The following is a 25,281-nucleotide window of genomic DNA, read 5'->3' as shown; positions in this document are numbered from 1 at the left end:
ATTTAATCCTGTGGTAGTTAAGGTTTAAGGACATGCTCTTTTACGTATCTATCTATAGTTTTCAGCGGTTGGCAAATCATGTCACGGCTTTATGAAAAGGGCTTGTGCGGCTACCAGCTGTTGCGCGTTGCGCGCACATCTGGATAAAAATAATGCTAATTTCCCGCTGCGATGTTCATTTTCAGTTCAATGTTCATGTTAAGTTCTGTCACATACTAAAATGTAATACATTTTTATTCTACAGTTATGGTCTCACGTTGGACCAGAATAGAGATTTGACGGTGGAGAGACTGGAGTATGTCTTAACGAGGCCACTAATGCGACATCACCTCAAAGATCAGGTGAACGAATTCAGTCTTACACCCCTCAACTGATACCAATTTTACACCTTGCAATTGCAACTGTTTGTCTGGGTGTTATTCAGTTATGAAACTGTGTTTTTATGTCTTGAGGGGTTTTAGATGAAAGAGAAACAACCAGGCTTCATAGCCAAGAGCTTGGGTATCACGGAACTGATATGCTCTGCAGATATGTCCACTGGAGTAAAGGTATGCTAATTGACTTCTCCAACACACACACACACACACACACAGCTTGTCATAGGCATTTATTTACATAACCAAATCCATGTATGATTACACTGTACCGGCTGTGTGTACTCGCTGTCTGTACAGTACTCTTTGGTGTTCTCCCCTCTGGTCCACAGTTGGGTGTTGTCTGTGGCTTGTTTGGTGGTGCAGTCACAAACCTTGGAAGCCCTGGTCAGAAGACAAAATGGTATCTCCCGGTTACGGTATGTGTCCACTGCCACTCACACAGCTCACATGCAAAGTAATATAACAGATCATTTACAGCTTGTGTTCAATGTCTGCCTCTTGTCGTTACATTCTTACAATGCATGCACTTGTATAAAGCTTTTTCCGTCATACACATTCATTCATCCACAGCACATATTGCCATTGGATGTTGTCATTTATCTGATACAACAATGGATTTAGCCTTTTAATTTTTAACTCTTTGTCAAATCATCATCCTAATTGTTTTGGTTGAATGACTGGGTGTGACTTCTGTCAGGATTCGGAGTTCACTGGGATGTTTGCCATGACAGAGAGGGGTCATGGGAGTAACGTCCGGGGAATCCTTACAGAGGCCTGCTACGAGCCATCTACACAGGTCAGCTTAATAACATGCGTAACACACTCACGAATCATGTGACACCATTGAGGCAATGCGGAATTCTGAACTGATGGACAGTCGTTTGGTTCCACAAGGCAGCGACCTCTTTTCACCACTCAACATGGACCAACTGTACCGGTCAGTTGGGTTAGGATGAAATTCTAACTGTAACTAATTCCACTAGTTACAGTTACACTATGTGCAGAGGACAATCTACCACATACCCCAAATGATAGTCTGTTGTACGTGGTCCGTAACACAATGGACTAGATCATATTGTGTTACATAACTACATCAATATGTATGTGAAATGTGCAGGTCATATCTAGTACATATTGTATGTTCCCTCTTCGTCTGTGTTTCATGCCTTTCTTTACTTATCCCTGTACTCATGGAGTCCAAAAGAAGCATCGATATCATCATATTTAGTTATACATTCATCTTTTGGCCTTCAGGAGTTCATCATCCACACACCGTGTGAGGATGCCCAGAAGATGTACATCGGAAACTCCATGAAGGGGAATTACGCCTCTGTGTTCGCTCAGCTCATCATCAATGGAGATTCCCAAGGTGGGACTCACTCAATACAACAGTCTGTCTGCTGTGGATTGTGTTTAGCAACAGCCCCTGTGCATTTACTAATGTGTGTTAACATGTTTTATTAATCCCCATAGGTCCTCACTGTTTTATTGTTCCAATCCGAGACCGACATGGAGTCATGAATCCTGGAGTGACAGCCATTGACATGAAGCACAAAGAAGGTAGCTAGTTTTCAATGGCCTGTTTTTCATCTAAGCAGCGTTCTTCTTCCGACTGTATGACAAACACATGAATATGATGCTGTGAGACAATCATTCCTGTCACAAATGCACACCGTTGTGTATTAGTACGTGGATTTTCATTGAACATTTTAAACTTAGCCATGCTGTGTGTGTTGTCACAGGCTTACACGGGGTTGACAATGGCATCTTGATATTCGACAATGTCAGGATACCGAGGACGAACCTGCTCAGCAAGTGAGTGGACTGTAGCATGTGCTCCACTGCCGGGTCATTAAACAGTTCTCTAGAACTGCCTTTGGAAGTTGAATGCATTCTAGACATCATTGGAATATGTCCTCACTTAAATGATTCCTAGCTGTGTACAGTGTACAGTATGCAGCATCAATGTGTTTTATGACCCTCCTGCTCCAGGTTTGGCTGTGTGTCGGCAGATGGGCTGTACTCTTCTCCTGTCCAGAACAAGAGCAAACGTTTTAACGCCATGTTGGCTGCTCTCACCCCTACCAGGCTGGGGCTCACTGTCCAGGCCATAGCTGCCATGAAGGTGAGTTTACAAGGCCATGTGCATTATGATTTAGGCTAGTGTATGTAAACTAATTAGCTCTCTTTAGCTTTGACCATGTTTACCATCTTACTGTGATGGATAGTGACAGCTAGAGGGCAGGCTTGATTTACGTTACCTCCCTCAACACTGTCACAGGGACAAAGCACAACACTGCCTTTGTTACACCTTCTTTTATGTCTACGTGCTATTCTAATGAGAGAAATCAGCTCAGTCATCTGCAGTTTGAGTGGATTATGGGCCTCGGTCTGGGTAAATCTAGGCCAGATGGGTTGGCGTCATAGTCTGCTGTGTATACCCAATGACGGGACTGAATTCCAGGTTGTGTCCCAAGTCTGGCAGGTAACCAAGAGACAATCATACAAAGCTCTGACCACAGGTGACCCTTTGGTGATGTTGGATGGTTGCATAAATAGAATTGTCATACTCTGAATGAGTTGCTAAAACAGATCTGACTTCTTCAAAATATGATGGACTGTTATTAGCTTGGGGAGAGCAGAGAAGCATAGAAATCAGAGCTGTTAATAAATCTGGCCCAGATTATGTCTATGGTGTACTTTTAGACTGATCTTATCAGTGTGTATTGGCTGTGGGTCACAGTAACTTAGTCTTTGAACCTGTACAAAGTTTGCAGCTGTCTTTTAAGTGAAATAAAATAGTACATTATGGTCCATAGACAGTTTCAAATAAACACTGTTTCATATTTAAGCTTATGGTTTTGTTTTTGGGTCTGTAAGAACTTTACACAAAACAAATGTGGATATGATTTTGAACTGAAGCTTTACCTACAGATAAAGGCATGTAGCATCAGTGCTGTTCTGTGTAGAGATCTTAGTGTGTCTGTTGTTTTTCTCACCGACAGTTGGGCCTCATCATTGCAGTGCGTTACAGCCACAGGTACAGTACATTTACATTTTAGTCAACACTCTTCTCCAGACCGCCTTACAGGAGCGATTACGGTTAAGTGCCTTGCTCAAGGGCACATCGGCAGATGTTTCACCTAGTCGGCTCGGAGATTCGAACCAGCAACATTTTAACCTCTAGGCTACCTGCTGCCCCAGTGCACTTCTGACGCTCCCATACATCCCACATTAACTAAAAATGAGTTGCTTTTACATTTAATTTGACAAATGCATGTATGCACATATGCAATGGATGTGATTGAGATTGGAATTATATGATTTTCTTCGTTGTATTTCAACTGAAAAGGTTCTAACAGTCATATTCTAGTGGTAGTATTTCGTATTCCTGCTCATGCACAGTAGCACTTTTCATAATGTGGAACGTTTACATAAAGCCGATAGAAGTGATGGGTTAGCTCCACGCTAGCCTTGTCGCGAACCAGGCTTCCGTAAACAGTAAGCCTGGGGAAGTTCCATTGCAGAAATCATCTAAAGACAGATCGGAACCCGGTGAAATCAGTGACGCCTCGCAACACATCAAACCAATCAAATGCCTTGCTTGGGTGGAGCTCCAAAGGTGCTCACCAGATTAGTGCCATATGAGCAACATAAGTGAAATAAAATTAAAAGAACCTCATTATTATTATATTTATTTTGTTGAACCCATCCAAGGGTTTTTCTTTATTTTTTATTATTTTCTACATTGTAGAATAATAGTGAAGACATCAACACTATGAAATAACACATAAGGAATCATGTAGTAACCAAAAAAGTGTTAAACAAATCAAAATATATTATAGATTTTAGATTCCTCAAAGTAGCCACCTGTTGCCTTTGACAGCTTTGTACACTCTTGGCATTCTCTCAACCAGCTTCACCTGGAATGCTTTTCCAACAGTCTTGAAGGAGTTCTCACATATGATGAGCACTTGTTGGCTGCTTTTCCTTCACCCTGCAGTCCAACTCATCCCAAACCATCTTAATTGGGTTGAGGTCGGGTGATTGTGAAGGCCAAGTCATCTAATGCAGCACTCTCCTTCTTGGTCAAATAGCCCTTACACAGCCTGGAGGTGTGTTGGGTTATTGTCCTGTTGAAAAACAAATGATAGATCCCACTAAGCGCAAACCAGATGGGATGGTATAATGCTGTGGTAGCCATGCTGGTTAAGTGTGCCTTGAATTCTAAATAAATCACAGCCAGTGTCACCAGAAAAGCACCATCACACCTCCTCCTCCATGCTTCACAGTGGGAACCACACATGTGAGATCATCCGTTCACCTACTCTGCTTCTCAAAGACATGGCGGTTGGAACCATAAATCTCATATTTGGACTCATCAGACCAAAGGACAGATTTCCACCAGTCTAATGTTCATTGCTTGTGTTTCTTGGCCCAAGTAAGTCTCTTCTTATTATTGGTGTCCTTTAGTAGTGGTTTCTTTGTAGCAATTCGACCATGAAAGCCTGATTCACGCAGTCTTCTCTGAACAGTTGATGTTGAGATGTGTCTGTTACTTGAACTGTGTGAAGCATTTATTTGGGCTGCAATTTCTGAGGCTGGTAACTCTAATGAACTCATCCTCTGCAGTAGTGGTAACCCTGGGTCTTCCTTTCTTGTGGTTGTCCTCATGAGAGCCAGTTTCATCATAGCGCTTGATGGTTTTTGCGACTGCAGTTGAAGAAACTTTCAAAGATCTTCTAATGTTCTGGATTGACTGACCTTCACGTGTTAAAGTAATGATGGACTGCCATTTCTCTTTGCTTATTTGAGCTGTTCTTGTCATAATATGGACTAGGTATTTTACCAAAAAGGGCTATCTTCTGTATATCACCCCTACCTTGTCACAACACAACTGATTGGCTCAAATGCATTAAGAAGGAAAGAAATTCCACAAATGTACTTTTAACAAGGCACACCTGTTAATTGAAATGCATTCCAGGTGACTACCTCATGAAGCTGGTTGAGAGAAGGCCAAGAGTGTACAAAGCTGTCAAGACAGAGGGTGGCTACTTGTCAAATATATTTAGATTTGTTGAACACTTTTTTTTTGATTCCATGTGTGTCGTTTCATAGTTTTGATGTCTTTGATGTAGAAAATGTGTAAAAAAATAAAGCAAAATCCTTGAATGAGTAGCTGTGTCCAACATTTCGACCGTTACTGTTCATTTTACTTAAACATTTTGCATACATACTTTTATATAAAGCAATCACATAACAATAGTACATTACCAAACATAAGCTCTTTAATCCCAACCCTCTGCCACTCTCAGACCATCCCACCTATCACCATAGACCTCAGCTCTTTAATCCCAACCCTCTGCCACTCTCAGACCATCCCACCTATCACCATAGACCTCAGCTCTTTAATCCCAACCCTCTGCCACTCTCAGACCATCCCACCTATCACCATAGACCTCAGCTCTTTAATCCCGCCCCTCTCAGACCATCCCACCTATCACCATAGACCTCAGCTCTTTAATCCCGCCCCTCTCAGACCATCCCCCCTATCACCATAGACCACCCTCGTTTGGTTTCCATGTGCCATATATGCTTAATTTGTGCTGTCATGTTTTACATACATTTTGAACCTTTCTAATCGTATAGTATCCACAAAATGTGAGCTAAAGATGAAAACCTTTCCTACAAGTATTATTATACGATTTATTGACTGACTATGGCTTTCCAAAGTGCCCAACTCTGCTATTTGTAAGGTTCATTTTAAGTGAATGCTATGATTTTTTTTAAAACATACCTGTGACCAGAGACCAGCTACATAGGGGCAATACCAGAATAAATGATCTAGTGATTCTGTCTCTATGCAGCAAAAGCTACAGAGCTGAGATTGTTGTATGAGATTCTGTTGGTGGCAAGAATTTTGCATAATAATTTAAATTGAAAAACTCGAAGTCTTGAATCAAGTGTTGTTTTTTTGTACCAGTTCATAAACCATGTGCCATGGAATCGGTACATCAAAAATCTCTTCCCATTTATTTTGCAACCTGTGTGGCGCAGCTGTCAACATTTTTGTCCTCAAATGAAACTGAGGACAAACTGGCAGATTTTTCTATATATGCCAATTCCTTTTAGGCCAATTTGTATCTTTAATATATGGCAGGCAAACAAGTTCCCTACCTTCTCCCTTTTCCACTTGCCTCCTCCATTTTTGTGATAATGCTGCAATCAATTGGTTGTAAGTTTGGATTGAGCAGAAATACCCATATATTTTCGATAGCTGCATATGTGACAACTCCACCGATTTATATTCATAATATCATTCATTAATAGATATAATACAATTTTAAAAACAATTTCAATCAATAATAGTTTTTTTATTAGTCAGTATATTTGAGTTTAACCATAGCAGTTATGTAATATTTTTTCTATATTTTCTGGAGGATAAAACTGAAATTGTAACTAGCTTTGTATAGCTTGTTTTAAGAAAGGGTGATACTTCAAACAAAATGAATTTTCAATTAGTTGGAAATGAGAAGTTGTAGTCTGTAAAAAGGCCATTTTTAAACAAAGGATGAACCTTTTTAATCTACTGGAGAACCATTTAGAGTTTTCCGAGGGATCGGAACCCGGTGTAAATCAGTGACGCCTCGCAACACATCAAACCAATCAAATTCCTTGCTTGGGTAGAGCTCCTAAGGTGCTCACCAGATTAGTGCCATATGAGCAACATAAGTGAAATAAAATGAACCTCATATGTTACCTTCAATGTTCATTTCCTGTAGCCTAATCGCCTAAAATGTCAGCACTTAAAAGGAATCTGGTAAATGGTTTTCCTCATGTACATTGTCATACTGGTAGAATTTTAAATTGAGAACATATAGCTAGCTCAACATGTAAATGTGTGAGTTTAGCTATTCTCTGCTTCAGATGACAGATTCCCATAAAGCCAGTAATGCCATCCTATTGTAGGCCTATGGCTACATTGGCGATGCATGCCATATGATAAGCTGCTAAATGGATTCACATAGTTGATATTCTGAAAAAGAGTAACAATCAAATAAAACACATGGGAGATCTTACAACTAGATAAAAAGGAAATGTTAATATGAGCATGCAACACAGAAACAGACACTTTCCAGACAGCAGATTACTGGACGGGCAACCCGCAACTGCAGCAAACCGAACACTCCCATGACACGTACAGGCCGCTATCAGAACTCTCCCATTCCATACTTCACTGAACTGATCAATGCCTACACTCTACCTTTACTGACAGCTGGAGCTGCAATTTCACCCTCTTCCATGGCTGTTATCTACAATGTATTCAGACCCCTTTACTTTTTCCACATTTTGTTAGGTTATAGCCTTATTCTAAAATTGATACAATTATTTTTTCCTATCAATCTACAAACAATACCCCATAATGACAAAGCAAAAACAGTTTTTTAGAAATATTTGCAAATTTATAAAAAATGTGAAACAGAAATACCTTATTTACATAAGTATTCAGATCCTTTGCTATGAGAATCTCAATTGAGCTCAGGTGCATTATGTTTCAGTTGATCATCCTTGAGATGTTTCTACAACTTGATTGGAGTCCACCTGTGTGAAATTCAATTGATTGGACATGATTTGGAAAGGCACAGACCTGTCTATATAAGGTCCCACAGTTGACAATGCATGTCAGAGCAAAAATCAAGCCATGAGGTCAAAGGAATTGTCCATAGAGCTCCGAGACAGGATTGTGTCGAGGCAGAGATCTGGCAAAGGGTACCAAAACATTTCTGCAGCACTGAAGTTCCCCAAGAACACAGTGGCTTCCATCATTCTTAAATGGAAGAAGTTTGGAACCACCAAGACTCTTGGCCGCCCCGGCCAAACTGAGCAATCAGGGGAGAAGGGCCTTGGTCAGGGAGGTGACCAAGAACCCAATGGTCACTCTGGCAGAGTTCCTCTGTGGACACCTGGGACCATCCCTACAGTGAAGCATGGTGCTGTGGGGATGCTTTTTAGCGACAGGGACTGGGAGACTAGTCAGGATCGAGGGGAAGATGAACAGAGCAAATTACAGAGAGATCCTTGATGAAAATCTGCTCCAGAGTGCTCAGGGCCTTAGACTGGGGCGAAGGTTCACCTTCCAACAGGACAACGACCCTAAGCACACATCCAAGACAACCCAGCAGTGGCTTCGGGACAAGTCTCTGAATGTCCTTGAGTGGCCCAGCTAGAGCCCGGACTTGAATCCAATCGAACAACTCTGGAGAGACCTGAAATATCCAGCCTGACAGAGCTTGAGAGGATCTGCAGAGAAGAATGGGAAAAACTCCCCAAATACAGGTGTGCCAAGCGTGTAGCGTCAAACCCAAGACGATTTGAGGCTGTAATTGCTGCCAAAGGTGCTTCAACAAATTACTGAGTAAAGGGTCTGAATACTTATGTAAATCTGATTATTTCCTTTTTTTAACCATTTGCATAAGTTTCTCAACCTGTTTTTGCTTTGTCATTATGGGTTATTGTGTGTAGATTGATGAGGGGGGGAAACAATTTAATCAATTTTAGAATAAGGCTGTAACGTAACAAAATGTGTAAAAAGTCAAGGAGTCTGAATACTTTCTGAATGCACTGTAGATGGTTATTTTTTCCATTCAGAGCTGACCCAACACTATTCAATTCCTATTATGTGTCAAATGCTTCTGAATGTCAACAAAATAACAAACAGCTCAATATGGAAAGAAAATAATTGATATAAGCATTATTTTGTTTACCTCAGAAAACACACATTATTTTGGCAGCCCTATTGAGGGAGTCTCTTGTTTTTCCATATCTGTTGTTGTTTTTGTGCATCCTCATGTGTGGGTTGCGTGTGTTCTGCTAAAGTTTCCAATGTGGGGGCGAGAGCGTGGGTGGGGGTAAAGGGGAGGGTTTTCTCTGTAATTGGCATCCCCAAAAATCACCCACACGCTTGGGTGGAGCTCCAAAGGTGCTCACCAGATTAGTGCTGTAGGAGCAACATAAGTGAAATAAAATTAGCCTCATATGTTACCTGTAATGGTCATTTCCTGTAGCCTAATTGCCCCCCAAAAATGATATGTCAGCACTTTAAAAGGAATCTACAAAATCTGGTATATAGTTTACCTCATATACATTGTCTACTGGTAGAATTTTAAATTGAGAACATATAGCTAGCTCAACATGTAAATGTGTGAGTTTAGCTATTCTCTGCTTCAGATGACAGATTCCCATAAAGCCAGTAATGCCATCCTATTGTAGGCCTATGGCTACATTGGCGATGCATGCCATATGATAAGCTGCTAAATGGATTCACATAGTTGATATTCTGAAGAAGAGTAACAATCGAATAAAACACATGGGAGATCTTACAACTAGATAAAAAGGAAATGTTAATTTGAGCATACAACACAGAAACAGACACTTTCCAGTGTTTGTCACCAGAGCGGTGTAGAATGTGTTGTGACGTTTGACTTTACTAGCGTAATTCACTTTCAGTAAATATAAATCGCAGACTGTCGGCCACACTTGATGACTTGAAAACAAGCACTTGAAACCTACTTTTATACAAAATGTGTCCTACCTGGACGGAAAACAGTGGCACACATAACACACAGCAGCCCTTCTACGGGAGTGTGGGGGGAGGGTTCTTGAAATGTAACATCCAATCAAAATCTGGGTGCAAGTGGACCATTCAAACAGTTTTTGCAATATGAAATTCTCCAGACCTCCAAGTGAGGCCTGACAACGACGTAGATGGTTATTTTTTTCCATTCAGAGCTGACTCAACTCCATTCAAATCCTATTATGTTTAAAATGCTTCTGAATATCAACAAAAGAACAAACGGCTCAATATGGGAAGAAAACCGCAATAGATATTGAGCATGATTTAGTTTACCTCTGAGAACACACATTCTTTTCACAGCCCTATTGAGGGAGTCTCTTGTTTTTCCATATCTGTTGTTGTGCATCCTCATGTGTGGGTTGCGTGTGTTCTGCTAAAGTTTCCAATGTGGGGGCGAGAGCGTGGGTTGTCGGAAAGGGGAGGGTTTTCTCTGTGGTTGGCATCCCCAAAAATCACCCCAGATCACCCCCACACAGAGAGAGATAGAAAGAGGGAGGTAATCACAATACCGATGCAGACTACTGCACATGGAGGACACATTTCCTGTTTTGTGACACACATCCTGTCCCCACCCACCAATCAAATAAAACACATGGGAGATCTTACAACTAGATAAAAAGGAAATGTTAATATGAGCATGCAACACAGAAACAGACACTTTCGACACAGCAGATTACTGGACGGGCAACCCGCAACTGCAGCAAACCGAACACTCCCATGACACGTACAGGCCACTATCAGAACTCTCCCATTCCATACTTCACTGAACTGATCAATGCCTACACTCTACCTTTACTGACAGCTGGAGCTGCAATTTCACCCTCTTCCATGGCTGTTATCTACAAATAGATTTTGAGACTGTGTTTTTAATTTACAATGATTACATCAAGATAGCTAGCTAAAAGGAAGTTAGCTAGCTGATGACATTTAATTAACTTAGCTAAACAGTATGTAAAGTCAATTAGCTACCTTAATAGCAGCTCAGCTGAGTTAGCCTACAAAGTGGCATACTATAGCCAGCTTGCTAGTTAATAATACTTTGCTTTTTTACAATTTAATTTATTTATTTATTTACTTACTTGAATAGGTTCTCCCACTTCCTTTGTTTTTTTGGGTGCCTTTCGGTATTTATTGGTTGTAGCAAAGAGTGGATGAATGGAGACGAGCCAAAAAGTGTTTGCCACCAGAGCGGTGTAGAACGTGTTGTGACGTTTGACTTTACAAGCATAATTCACTTTCAATTTCAATAAATATAAATCGCAGACTGTCGGCCACACTTGATGACTTGAAAACGAGCACTTGAAACCTACTTTTATTCAAAATGTGTCCTACCTGGACGGAAAACAGTGGCACACATAACACACAGCAGCCCTTCTACGGGAGTGTGGGGGGAGGGTTCTTGAAATGTAACATCCAATCCAAATCTGGGTGCAAGTGGACCATTCAAACTGCTCTGGATAAGAGCGTCTGCTAAATGACTTAAATGTAAATGTAAAATATGAAATTCTCCAGACCTTCAAGTGAGGCGTGACAAAGACGTGATTTTGGAGGTATGGCAACACGAGACTAGCTCCACACCAACTCATCCCATAATCAATGTAATAAATTACGTAGATGGTTATTTTTTCCATTCAGAGCTGACTCAACTCCATTCAAATCCTATTATGTTTAAAATGCACAGCCCTATTGAGGGAGTCTCTTGTTTTTCCATATCTGTTTTTGTGCATCCTCATGTGTGGGTTGCGTGTGTTCTGCTAAAGTTTCCAATGTGGGGGCGAGAGCGTGGGTTGGCGGAAAGGGGAGGGTTTTCTCTGTGGTTGGCATCCCCAAAAATCACCCCAAATCACCCCCACACAGAGAGAGATAGAAAGGGGGAGGGAGGTAATCACAATACTGATGCAGACTACTGCACATGGAGGACACGTTTCCTGTTTTGTGACACACGTCCTGCCCCCCCCCCCCACACCAAACCCTCCAATGCACCACCAACACGCATAGTAAAACCTTTAGGAACTTGAAGTGGGGCTAGTGGTCTTGGTAGTGAGAATAATGATGGTCGTGTTGTCAGTGACTAGCATTAAAGAGAACACAGCTATCCCCATACAATTAGGGTTAGCTGTGTTTTAACAGTACATTGTGTAACCACTGTTAGCTTTGTTTTCAGAGTTGAGTCTACTATACATTGAGGAGAGGTTGTGGGATCATCATCTGTGAGGACTTCCCCTCTGTGTAAACACCCAGGTGTGCGCTCTTCTGTGGTCTGGCAGGGGACAAACCTTGACATAGTAGAAACATCCGTGTGATCTTTCTGGTTAACACATTATTTAGTAACATGGGACTGTCAATCACACAGTTGGTGTACAACTTAATCCATACAGCTGAAGTATATTGGAGTGTCACATTACATTAACTTTACAGTATCTCGGTTAGTATATTTTGCTCCTCAGTCTAGAAATCAGAGTAGGAATGATAACAGTGCCATCCCTTTGAGACTGCAGCATCTACATTTTCCTTCATCTGCCCCCCACCCTCCCCCACTCTCCCCACTGAGACACCTGTGCAGATATACTCAGAGATCAACTTTGTAATGCTTCCAGAGCAACAGGTGCACAACAAGGCATGTGTGTGACGGTGACCACATCTCAACACTCAACATACACTCCACAAAACTAATGTTCCACCACATCAGCACATACAGTGCCTTCAGAAAGTATTCACACCGATTTGACTTTTTCCACGTTTTGTTGTGTTACAGCTTGAATTTGAAATGGATTACATTTAGATTTTAGATCCCTGGCCTACACACAATACTCCATAATGTCAAAGTGAAGTAATGTTTTATAAAAAAAAATCCAATTAATGAAAAATGAAAAGCTGACATTTCTTGAGTCAAGATATGCAATGTCCCTCAGTCATGCAATGAATTTAAAACACAGATTCACCCACAAAGACCAGGGAGGTTTTATAATGTCTTGCAAAGAAGGGCACCTATTGGTAGAAGGGTAAAAAAAAGCAGAAATTGAATATCACTTTGAGCATGGTGAAGTTAGTGTTTACACTTAGGATGGTGTATCAATACACCCAATCACTACAAAGATGCAGGCGTCCTGCCTAACTCAGTTGCCGGAGAAGAAGGAAATTGCTCAGGGAGGCCAATGATGACTTTAAAGAAGTTACAGAATTTAAAACCTCTTAAGGATCTGGCAGTTTTTTTTCAATTTATGCCTAAAATTACATTCCCAAATCTAATTGCCTGTAGCTCAGGAAACACTTTGAAGTTTGTGGAAATCTGAAATTAATGTAGGAGAATATAACACATTAGATCTGGTAAAAGATAATACAATCAAAAAATATGCGTTCCATTTCTTTGAAATGCAAGAGAAAGGCCATACGTTGAGAGAGAACTCTAGGTGTAATTTCGATTTTGTCCACAAGATGGCAGCAGTTTGTGCAAAGTTATAGACTGATCCAGTGAATAATTACATCAAGTCTGCCAGGAGTTTGCCCTAATGTGCCGAATTGGTATATTTATACATTTGAAGTATATAACTATAGAAAATATACAAAAATGCTATGGTAAATAAACATTTAAGTTTACACACTCCCAGGAATGTTATGCATGATGAATCATTAGCTTCCCTCTGGAAAATACACTAACTTTCACACATCAAGATGGCCGGGTGGGTGTGGAGCCAGAGACAGCAGTGGGGTCAAACTGTAGACCCCAGTTCCTAGATTTGAAATAAAAAATGTATTTGATTTAAACAAAACTATGTTACATTTTTTCTCTGGGACCCTTTAAGATGAGAAATCAGAGCAAGATTACTGAATGTATCAAACCAGTTGCCGTGATAAAAGTGTTTTGTTGTTGTGCACTATCCTCAAACAATAGCATGGTATTTTTCTGCTGTAATAGGTACTGTAAATTGGACACTGCAGTTAGATTAACACAAATTTAGCTTTCTGCCCATATAAGACATGTCTATGTCGTGGAAAGTTGGCTGTTGTATACAATGTTTTCTAGTCACATTATCACGTATTGAGCAACAACCGTCTGGGTTTAGGGACACCAATCCTGTAGAGGTTTTTAATAGCTGTGGTAGGAGAAAACAGAGGATGGTTCAACAACATTGTAATTACTCCACAATACTAACCTAACTGACAGACTGAAAAGAAGGAAGCCTGCACAGAATAAAAATATTTCAAAACATGCATCCTGTTTGCAACAAGGCACTAAAGTAATACTGAACAACTCTGTCGTTGTGCCCCTAAGCAAGGCAGTTAACCCACTGTTCCCCGAGCGCTTAAGACGTGGATGTTGATTTAAGGCAGCCCCCCCCCCGCACCTCTCTGATTCAGAGAGGCATTCAGTTGTACAACTGACTAGGTATCCCCCTTTCCTCACTCTACATATGTTCAAGCATAGTGGTGGCTGCATCATGTTATGGGTATGCTTGTAATTGTTAAGGACTGGGGATTTTTCAGGATAAAAAAGAAATAGAAAATCATAGCGGCAAGCCTGTTTCATAAACAGGTCCATAACCTAAAACACAACCTAAATTCATCATGTCAATAACCTAAAACACAAGGCCAAATCTACACTGGAGTTGCTTACCAAGAAGACCGTGAATGTTCCTGAGTGACTATGTTACAGTTTTGACTTACATCTACTTGAAAATCTATGACAAGACCTGAAAAAGGTTGTCGAGCAATGATCATCAATCAATTTGACAACACTTGAAGAACTTTGAAAAGAATAATGGGCAAATGTAGCACAATCCAGGTGTGGAAAGGTCTTAGAGACTTACAGTGCCTTGCGAAAGTATTCGGCCCCCTTGAACTTTGCGACCTTTTGCCACATTTCAGGCTTCAAACATAAAGATATAAAACTGTATTTTTTTGTGAAGAATCAACAACAAGTGGGACACAATCATGAAGTGGAACGACATTTATTGGATATTTCAAACTTTTTTAGCAAATCAAAAACTGAAAAATTGGGCGTGCAAAATTATTCAGCCCCTTTACTTTCAGTGCAGCAAACTCTCTCCAGAAGTTCAGTGAGGATCTCTGAATGATCCAATGTTGACCTAAATGACTAATGATGATAAATACAATCCACCTGTGTGTAATCAAGTCTCCGTATAAATGCACCTGCACTGTGATAGTCTCAGAGGTCCGTTAAAAGCGCAGAGAGCATCATGAAGAACAAGGAACACACCAGGCAGGTCCAAGATACTGTTTTGAAGAAGTTTAAAGCCGGATTTGGATACAAAAAGATTTCCCAAGCTTTAAACATCCCAAGGAGCACTGTGCAAGCGATAATATTGAAATGGAAGGAGTATCAGACCACTGCAAATCTACCAAGACCTGGCCGTCCCTCTAAACTTTCAGCTCATACAAGGAGAAGACTGATCAGAGATGCAGCCAAGAGGCCCATGATCACTCTGGATGAACTGCAGAGATCTACAGCTGAGGTGGGAGACTCTGTCCATAGGACAACAATCAGTCGTATATTGCACAAATCTGGCCTTTATGGAAGAGTGGCAAGAAGATAGCCATTTCTTAAAGATATCCATACAAAGTGTTGTTTAAAGTTTGCCACAAGCCACCTGGGAGACACACCAAACATGTGGAAGAAGGTGATCTGGTCAGATGAAACCAAAATTGAACTTTTTGGCAACAATGCAAAACGTTATGTTTGGCGTAAAAGCAACACAGCTCATCACCCTGAACACCCCATCCCCACTGTCAAACATGGTGGTGGCAGCATCATGGTTTGGGCCTGCTTTTCTTCAGCAGGGACAGGGAAGATGGTTAAAATTGATGGGAAGATGGATGGAGCCAAATACAGGACCATTCTGGAAGAAAACCTGATGGAGTCTGCAAAAGACCTGAGACTGGGACGGAGATTTGTCTTCCAACAAGACAATGATCCAAAACATAAAGAAAAATCTACAATGGAATGGTTCAAAAATAAACATATCCAGGTGTTAGAATGGCCAAGTCAAAGTCCAGACCTGAATACAATCGAGAATCTGTGGAAAGAACTGAAAACTGCTGTTCACAAATGCTCTCCATCCAACCTCACTGAGCTCGAGCTGTTTTGCAAGGAGGAATGGGAAAAAATTTCAGTCTCTCGATGTGCAAAACTGATAGAGACATACCCCAAGCGACTTACAGCTGTAATCGCAGCAAAAGGTGGCTCTACAAAGTATTAACTTAAGGGGGCTGAATCATTTTGCACGCCCAATTTTTCAGTTTTTGATTTGTTAAAAAAGTTTGAAATATCCAATAAATGTCGTTCCACTTCATGATTGTGTCCCACTTGTTGTTGATTCTTCGCAAAAAAATACAGTTTTATATCTTTATGTTTGAAGCCTGAAATGTGGCAAAAGGTCGCAAAGTTCAACGGGGCCGAATACTTTCGCAAGGCACTGTAGTTGTAATCACTGCCAAAGGTGTTTCAGGAGTGTGAATACTTATGTACATTTGATATTTCTGCGTTTTCAATACATTTGCAAACATTTCTAAAAACGTGTTTTCACTTTGTCATTATGGGGTATTGTTATGTATGTATGTATGTATGTATGTATGTATGTATGTATGTATGTATGTATGTATGTATGTATGTATGTATAGATGGGTGAGAAAAAAAACTATTCAATCAATTTTTAATTCAGGCTGTAACAACTAAATGTGGAATATTTCAATGTGTTATAAATACTTTCTGAAGGCACTGTACATATTCACAGTACAACAAATGTGCGCACACACACACACACACGCAAGCATACACATACACACAAAATGTGAGTCTTTCACGCTCTACTCTCTCCCGTTCGCACACACATTTTCCTCCCTCTCTTTCCCTCCTCTCTCTCTCCCTCCTCTCTCTCTCTCCCTCCTCTCTCTCTTTCCCTCCTCTCTCTCCTTCCCTCCTCTCTCTCTCTCTCTCCAGTCGGCGTCAGTTTGGGCCTAAGGACCAGCAGGAGGTGAAGATCATTGAGCACCAGACCCAGTACCTCAGACTGATGCCTCACCTGGCTGCAGCTCTGGCTCTCACCTTCACCACCAGGTAATGTTAGCACTTCCTCTATAGTGTAAAGGGAAGGGTTCGCTGCCGCTACCTTGCCTGACAATGGAATTAATAAATAAAACTGCTTCTTTATGGCAAAAAGTAAAACCTATGCGTTTTGGCTTATGGGCTTCAGGTTTTTTTGCTCTACACACGTCAATATCAGAGAGAACTGTAGTCAAACACCACTTGAAACTGCCTCTACTCTCATGGCCCTACGCTGGGATATATAAAGAGAGACACTACTCTTAAACGGTGTTATTTCCCCCACATGCTGATGGGTTTGATGTTAACTGACATAGTGGTGAAAAGAGCAGTTGTATCTAATGCCAGTAAATGATAGTCTTGTCACTATGATGATGCATTGTAGTGTCAGTGTTCTGTCTGTTAGTGTTTTGTCTGTACATATTCTCTCCTTTTTCTTTTGAAGGTATGCCCCTCACAATTATATGGTATTATAATTATAGAACATCATACTAGGAATGTGTTCTAATGTCTTATGTTATGTGTCCATTTTGTGTGTGTGTGTGTGTGTGTGTTTCAGGTTTGCAGCATGTACGATGGACCATGCTCTGTGCAAAGGAGAGGTTCTACAGAATAATAGTTCTCTCCAGGCTCTGGTTGCTGGACTCAAAGCCTATAGTACCTGGGAGAACCTCGCCTGCCTTCAAGAGTGCCGCGAGTGCACCGGGGGCATGGTGTGTGTGTGCACGTTTGCTTGTGTGTGTGGGTGTGCATGCCTGCGTGCATACAGTGGGGCAAAAAGTATTTAGTCAGCCACCAATTGTGCAAGTTCTCCCACTTAAAAAGATGAGAGAGGCCTGTAATTTTCAACATAGGTACACTTCAACTATGACATTGTAGGATTTTTAATGAATTTATTTGCAAGTTATGGTGGAAAATAAGTATTTGGTCACCTACAAACAAGCAAGATTTCTGGCTCTCACAGACCTGTAACTTCTTCTTTAAGAGGCTCTTCTGTCCTCCACTCGTTACCTGTATTAATGGCACCTGTTTGAACTTGTTATCAGTATAAAAGACACCTGTCCACAACCTCAAACAGTCACACTCCAAACTCCACTATGGCCAAGACCAAAGAGCTGTCAAAGGACACCAGAAACAAAATTGTAGACCTGCACCAGGCTGGGAAGACTGAATCTGCAATAGGTAAGCAGCTTGGTTTGAAGAAATCAACTGTGGGAGCAATTATTAGGAAATGGAAGACATACAAGACCACTGTTAATCTTCCTCGATCTGGGGCTCCACGCAAGATCTCACCCCTTGGGGTCAAAATGATCACAAGAACGGTGAGCAAAAATCCCAGAACCACACTCGGGGACCTAGTGAATGACCTGCAGAGAGCTGGGACCAAAGTAACAAAGCCTACCATCAGTAACACACTACGCCGCCAGGGACTCAAATCCTGCAGTGCCAGACATGTCCCCCTGCTTAAGCCAGTACATGTCCAGGCCCGTCTGAAGTTTGCTAGAGAGCATTTGGATGATCCAGAAGAAGATTGGGAGAATGTCATATGGTCAGATGAAACCAAAATATAACTTTTTGGTAAAAACTCAACTCGTCGTGTTTGGAGGACAAAGAATGCTGAGTTGCATCCAAAGAACACCATACCTACTGTGAAGCATGGGGGTGGAAACATCATGCTTTGGGGCTGTTTTTCTGCAAAGGGACCAGGACGACTGATCCGTGTAAAGGAAAGAATGAATGGGGCCATGTATCGTGAGACTTTGAGTGAAAACCTCCTTCCATCAGCAAGGGCATTGAAGATGAAACGTGGCTGGGTCTTTCAGCATGACAATGATCCCAAACACACCGCCCGGGCAACGAAGGAGTGGCTTCGTAAGAAGCATTTCAAGGTCCTGGAGTGGCCTAGCCAGTCTCCAGATCTCAACCCCATAGAAAATATTTGGAGGGAGTAGAAAGTCTGTGTTGCCCAGCAACAGCCCCAAAACATCACTGCTCTATAGGAGATCTGCATGGAGGAATGGGACAAAATACCAGCAACAGTGTGTGAAAACCTTGTGAAGACTTACAGAAAACGTTTGACCTCTGTCATTGCCAACAAAGGGTATATAACAAAGTATTGAGATAAACTTTTGTTATTGACCAAATACTTATTTTCCACCATAATTTGCAAATAAATTCATTAAAAATCCTACAATGTGATTTTCTGGATTTTTTTTCTCATTTTGTCTGTCATAGTTGAAGTACCTATGATGAAAAGTACAGGCCTCTCTCATCTTTTTAAGTGGGAGAACTTGCACAATTGGTGGCCGACTAAATACTTTTTTTCCCCACTGTACATGTGTATGTGACGCACATTATTCCAATCCTATTTAAATACCACTACTCCCCAGTCATCTGCTAACCATGTTTCTTTCATTTAAAGACCCAGATCCATTGTCTAGTTCTGGATCTTGTTTTTGGATGCCACTGTGACCATGTCCATGTAGAGTGCAGAGGGTTCTTGGAGGTCATTTCTGTCTACTCTTTCAGTTGATTCAATACTGCTGTTGTAGGGGATAGTTTCATTGTAATAAGTCCCTAATGCTGTGATGAATAGGTTTAAGTGTTTCTCGTTGAGGTGATCTAAGGGTAACTTGGGAAACCACAACGCTGCGCCTTGTCATGTGGGAGTGCTCGCATCTCTTGAGTGTCTGATCCTACACAGACCGCATTTTGTACTGACACTGTCTGACTTTTACCTGTTTATTTCACTGCTTTCAAAAGTGAAGCTGTTTTGAAATGTTTTTAAAAATTATTTATGAAACAATTAACATCTTTGAGTCTCCATTTCTCAAGTCATAATATTCTTTAGATATTGTAAGAATGATTTCTGACTTATAGTTTATTATTATTCTTTACAACGCGACTCCTCCCACACCGTTTAAACTAGACGCTGTTTTAACTTTTAAAACGTGTAGAATGGTCTGGAATAGTGTGCTTGCATACAACTTTTTCATTTTTTACACTTTGTCCTTTTTTTGTTGTTGTCATCCATCCACTTTCATGGGATTTCCTCAGCATTTTTAAGGTCCCATTGTGACATCACCACTCCCAACATTCTATTCTATTCACTATAAACAATGTCACTTTTGATACAAATCAGCTACTTTGACCACTTTCCCAACAACTTAGACAAAAAGTTAGAGCATGTGAAATCTTCCTCTACTTCTCTGCTGTTCAAATCTGAAATCAGAACTGAATGATCTGGTACCGATCAAACGTTACAGCTCTTTAAGTAACCTCATCATTAACATTTCCTCTAACATTTTATAAACAACTGACATTTTTACCACTTTCCCAACAAGTTAGACAAAATGTTGGAGGGTAAGACATTTTCATCTACTTCTCTGTTATTCAAGTCTGAAGTAGGAACAAAATGTTGGAGGGTAAGACATTTTCGTCTACTCTGTTATTCAAGTCTGAAGTAGGAACAAAATGTTGGAGGGTAAGACATTTTCGTCTACTTCTCTGTTATTCAAGTCTGAAGTGGGAACAAAATGTCTCCTACCGATCAAACGTTACAGATGTTTTAGTAACTGCATTAGCAAACCAAATATCCAACTTTGTACAAACAACTGAATTTTTTACCACCTTCCCAGCACTTTAGACAACTTAGAGACTGTGACATCTTGGTCTATTTCTCTGCTATTCAAATCTGAAAACAGAACAGAATAATCTTCTACTAATAAAACATGATAGCTTTTTTAGTAACGTCATTCAACTACTTTTTGTCTCAACTTCTACAAACAACTGAATTTTTGACCACTTACCCTTTAAGTTGTCTAAAGAGATGGGTATGACATCTCGGTCTACTTCTCTGCTATTTAAATCAGAACAGAATTATCTACTACCAATCAAGAGGTACTGCTGTTTTAGCTAAACGAGGTGATGTTGTTACTAACTTCACACTGTTGAATTAACTGCCATGGAACTTTTCAGAACTTGTAAATTGAACAATGGGGGAGCACATAAGACTTACTATGCCACACAGCTCACTCCAACCCACTGAACTAACCTACCACTGTTTGTCTACATGTAGTTATCGTTTACCTTTAGTACTTGTCTGTAGGCTGCCTTGCACAATGCTAAACCCTCATCCAGCTGGTGGCGCTGATGCGCAATTCTGTGCTCACCACCCTCTAGAACCAAGGAATTTTCTAAAATTCCTTGACTAGGACACGGAAGTAGGATTGGAGACGCCTTTGTTTTGATTTCAAACATTCTTTGTGTGGTGTAAAGCAAGACACTCTGACTTGCACAACACATTCACAACTCTCATTATACTGAAAATGTCCATTCATCCATATTCCATAACTTCCTTTTATCTTTGCATTTATCCCATCATTCCTCCATCCATTAGGTATTTAATTCTGTGTCCTTACTTTATGTATCTATCCATTTATTTATACATCCTATTTATTGAGCGATCCATCCAGTCATAACTTTCTTTTCAACAGCTTTATAATTTGGTTATGAAATAAATGTATCGTTGAAGGGAGGTTACTATAGCAACAAAGAAGAGTCTAAACTTCTTCCACTAGAGGCACCATCCTATTTCTCTCCCCAATAATAGCCCAAAACTTTTCTAATTCCTTATGAGTATGAGAAACTGTGGTTTCCTAGTAAGAATGTGCATAAAAGTGTAGTAATCTTATTTGTGATGGAATATGTTGACCACTAATTGAATGTTATTTACGTACATGAATTGGACATGTGAATGTGAAACCCATTACTACTGTATATAAATTAGGTGTGTCTTTATATCAGTGAATGACGTGTTTCTCTGGGTTCTGACCTTTGTTAGGGTTTTATGATGGAGAACCGAATCCCTGCTCTGAAGTGTGACTCTGATGTCTTTGTCACATTTGAAGGGGACAACGTCGTCATGTTACAGGTAAAAGAACCAAAGAGGGCAAAGTCCTCTTCAATATTTTATTCACACCTTCTCTAAAACTATAAGTACTTATGTTGTTTTGCTGTTCATCACACTTTTGATGTGAAATGTTTTAAACTGGTTATGTGATTTTCACATTTACTGTATACTAACCATGGCTTCTAGACAGACAAGTTGATAGAGCTCACAGAGTCTGCCTTTATTTCTCAAAACAGTCAGATGAACCTTAGTTTTGGCAAAAACTATATACTGACATTTTCTAGAGTGAAGCCCCTGCAACTTGATAAAGGAATTGTGCATTGAGAGAATTTCATTAGTATGTGTTTTCACACAATTGGATATAATTATTTTTGGCTTATTGGGGATGAGGGCGATTTCTCCTTGTTTGCAAGTGTAGAGTGGAACTACAAAGCAAGTGATGAGTGTACTACACACACACACACACACACGACTCTCTGAACTCTGAGATAATAGGAACAAGGTCACCATTCAGATACAGTGCTGTTGAGGGAGACTCAGAAATCAGAATAGCTCATCATAAACTAAAATTATTTGCAGACCGTTGGAAATATTCATAAACCATCAAGTGGATAGTGAAATCATTGTCCCAGTTTGATTTAATTATGGAGAATGATATTTCTGTAGACGGGTGGTTAATTTGGTTGACAGAATGTATTTACAAGGGTGTGACTGAACATGAAGGTGGTTTTGTGTCAGACCAACTGTTGTGCAATTATATGTTCTTATCATTTCGATATTGTTGTACAGTATAGTCACTATTTTATTTTGCTTCATATACATCAAAGGTAAGATGTATAGGACATGGAGTGCAAAGTGAAGTATGAAAAATTGCAGTGGGAAGGATCGGTGTGGGAACTTGAAGTCAAACACAGTGCCAAGTCAAACATAATTAAATATTTATGGCAACTAAGGTGTCTACTGTCTGGACTGCAGTCACAAGGAGAGAGGAGGCTATGCCAGCTGAACTCAACTCAACCCTCCACTAACAGTATCCAAACTGCACCCCTAATGAAGATGACAGTCCCCTACCACATTTAATCAGTTTACTACTGACCTGAAAGCATGAAGAAGACCACAGCTGACCCAAACTGACATTTTACCCAAATTTAAACATGAAGGGTGTGCCAGATTGTATAGGGTCTCTCTTTTACAGTTCCAAAAGTGGATTTGCCCATTTATGACATTGGAAGTGTTTCACCTATCATGAGATGGCAATTAATCATCCAGCTCTACATTGAAAGACTAGTTATGCTACTGTATGAGCGGTTAAAATATGTCTTGGTGCTATAGCTATAGACCAGTTCAGTTTAGCTTCCCCCAGCCTTGTTTTTCACAATGAATGTTGACACGCAGCATATCTATACATTTATCCAATATAAATCCTGATCATCCACCATTGTCCCCATTCTTAAATACATGTAACTTAACTAGTACAACAGAGGTTTGCATGTTTGGCAACTCAGCATTAAAGCTCTCAACCTTTGACCTCTGACCTGTCCCAGGTGGTGGTAAAGGAGCTCATGACCCAGTTCACCAGGCAGCTGGGAAACAGTGTGGTGGGCGGACTCATCAAAACCTGGACGAGCTCAGTGTCTGACAGGCTCAGAACCAGGTCAGTGAACGCCACTCAACGCCACAAGATCGTTAGAGGGTCATATATTGAAGGTGGCAGGTATCCTAGAGGTTAAAGCGTTGGGCCAGTAAATGAAAGGTTGCAGGTTCAAATACCCAAGCTGACAAGGTGAAAAATCGATCGATTTGCACTTGAGCAAGGAACTTAACCCTCATTTTCTCCAGGGACGCTGTACTACTATGGCTGACCCTATAAAACAACACATTTCACTGTACCTATCAGGTGTATGTGACAAAACCATTTTTATTTTATTTTTATTAGCTACACTTTAGGAAATGGGTTCAAAATGTATACAGTACACTGCTTTTTATGCCACTGTCTTCTATTCTTTGTGTGTCAAATAAGTACATTCACGTGAGCTATTTCTTGCTCATGGGGACAGTTTAAGACTCACTAAACACCCATAAACCTCTAGAATTTAGCATTCAAAATATAATGCTGAGTCTTCTATACAACAGAAAAGCCCAGACATTTGTCCACACTCTCAACTCCTCTCAAATACATCATTTATTCACATGTATTCTCATATTTATTTGTATATTCTCATATTTCCAAGTAGGGGAAACCACATCTCTTTTCTCACAAGCTATCACACAAACTCATTCTTCTTATTGTGAAGTGGAACATTAAGATATATGTTCTTTTAAGATGCTACTGTTTCCCAGAATAGAGTCCCCCTTTCATTTTACACACTGCTACTATGGTAGTGTGGTTTTCCACTATCTGGTGAGATGTCTAGGTGTCATGTACGTTTAGTGTGTACAACTTTTACACAATCCCTGTGCTTGGCTGGTTATGAGACCATCTTGAAAGTTATTAGAAGTCGTTAATGAAAGAACCTTAACAATGTGGTCAAACCCTGCTGAAAGTGAAAGGGCTCTTTAAGGAGTTAAATCGAACAGGTCACTTGGGTGGGTGGATGGGGTGGGTTTCATTTAGGGTTTATTTTCTCATTTGTTTTTTGCTTTGTTTTTACTGAACATCATGTGAAAATGTGTTGGACGTGTACTGACGATGCAGTTGTTATTTGTCCAATGCTGTTTATTCTGCCTATTTGCTTGAACATACTGTACAATGAAAACAATTTATCTAAAAAGTCCTTAATGAGAGAATATTCTTGCTTGTACCCACTTGTGGACGTGTGTGTGTGTGTGTGTGTGTGTGTGTGTGTGTGTGTGTGTGTGTGTGTGTGTGTGTGTGTGTGTGTGTGTGTGTGTGAATGCTTTAGTACACTAAAATAGTACACTAACTGCCCACTTTCCTCATGTCTGTAGAATTGTGCAATGATAGAATTTGTTCAGGTGAATAATGTTGTTCATGTCCATCTTCGGTAGTTTCCTTGGCTTCAATGTAGATACGGTGGGGGACCTGAGTTTCCTGCTGAAAGCAGTGTCCTATAGGGAGAGGGTTCTACAGCGCAGCCTAGCAACCAGACTCTACAACAAGGTCAGTCCATCTCATCTAAAGACATGGACTACAATAAGAGAAGTCCAACAACAGAAATGTTGAAAGCATGAATTTACTATTTTAGCACCAGTTTGTCAAACGTCTGTTTGATGTTGATACAGCTAGGTGTAAATTGATTCACAGTTGGTTTTGGAAAGGTTTGATCAATACTTTATG

The 25,281-nt window shown here is 40.4% G+C and overlaps 1 protein-coding gene across 2 annotated transcripts in view; it reads left to right on the top strand.

The window, feature by feature from the left end:
- Window positions 1–25,281, top strand: part of acoxl (acyl-CoA oxidase-like) — a 46,288-nt gene that overhangs the window by 281 nt on the left and 20,726 nt on the right. The window contains exons 2-15 of one of the 2 annotated variants that reach the window (XM_029669176.2): window positions 245–341; window positions 462–548; window positions 707–793; window positions 1,075–1,173; window positions 1,632–1,746; window positions 1,851–1,937; window positions 2,120–2,192; window positions 2,370–2,502; window positions 3,383–3,417; window positions 16,970–17,086; window positions 17,631–17,784; window positions 21,915–22,004; window positions 23,528–23,637; window positions 24,993–25,104. In XM_029669176.2, coding sequence (XP_029525036.2) covers window positions 245–341; window positions 462–548; window positions 707–793; window positions 1,075–1,173; window positions 1,632–1,746; window positions 1,851–1,937; window positions 2,120–2,192; window positions 2,370–2,502; window positions 3,383–3,417; window positions 16,970–17,086; window positions 17,631–17,784; window positions 21,915–22,004; window positions 23,528–23,637; window positions 24,993–25,104 — 1,396 coding nt within the window. Of the gene's footprint in view, window positions 1–244; window positions 342–452; window positions 549–706; window positions 794–1,074; window positions 1,174–1,631; window positions 1,747–1,850; window positions 1,938–2,119; window positions 2,193–2,369; window positions 2,503–3,382; window positions 3,418–16,969; window positions 17,087–17,630; window positions 17,785–21,914; window positions 22,005–23,527; window positions 23,638–24,992; window positions 25,105–25,281 lie in introns of those variants that run through there. The other variant, XM_029669177.2, reaches the window with a different exon arrangement.

Source organism: Oncorhynchus nerka, linkage group LG10, assembly GCF_034236695.1.
Source record: "Oncorhynchus nerka isolate Pitt River linkage group LG10, Oner_Uvic_2.0, whole genome shotgun sequence".
Taxonomy (NCBI): Eukaryota; Metazoa; Chordata; class Actinopteri; order Salmoniformes; family Salmonidae; genus Oncorhynchus; species Oncorhynchus nerka.
The sequence above is the reverse complement of the archived record's forward strand: the minus strand, read 5'-3'. Positions and strand labels throughout refer to the sequence as shown.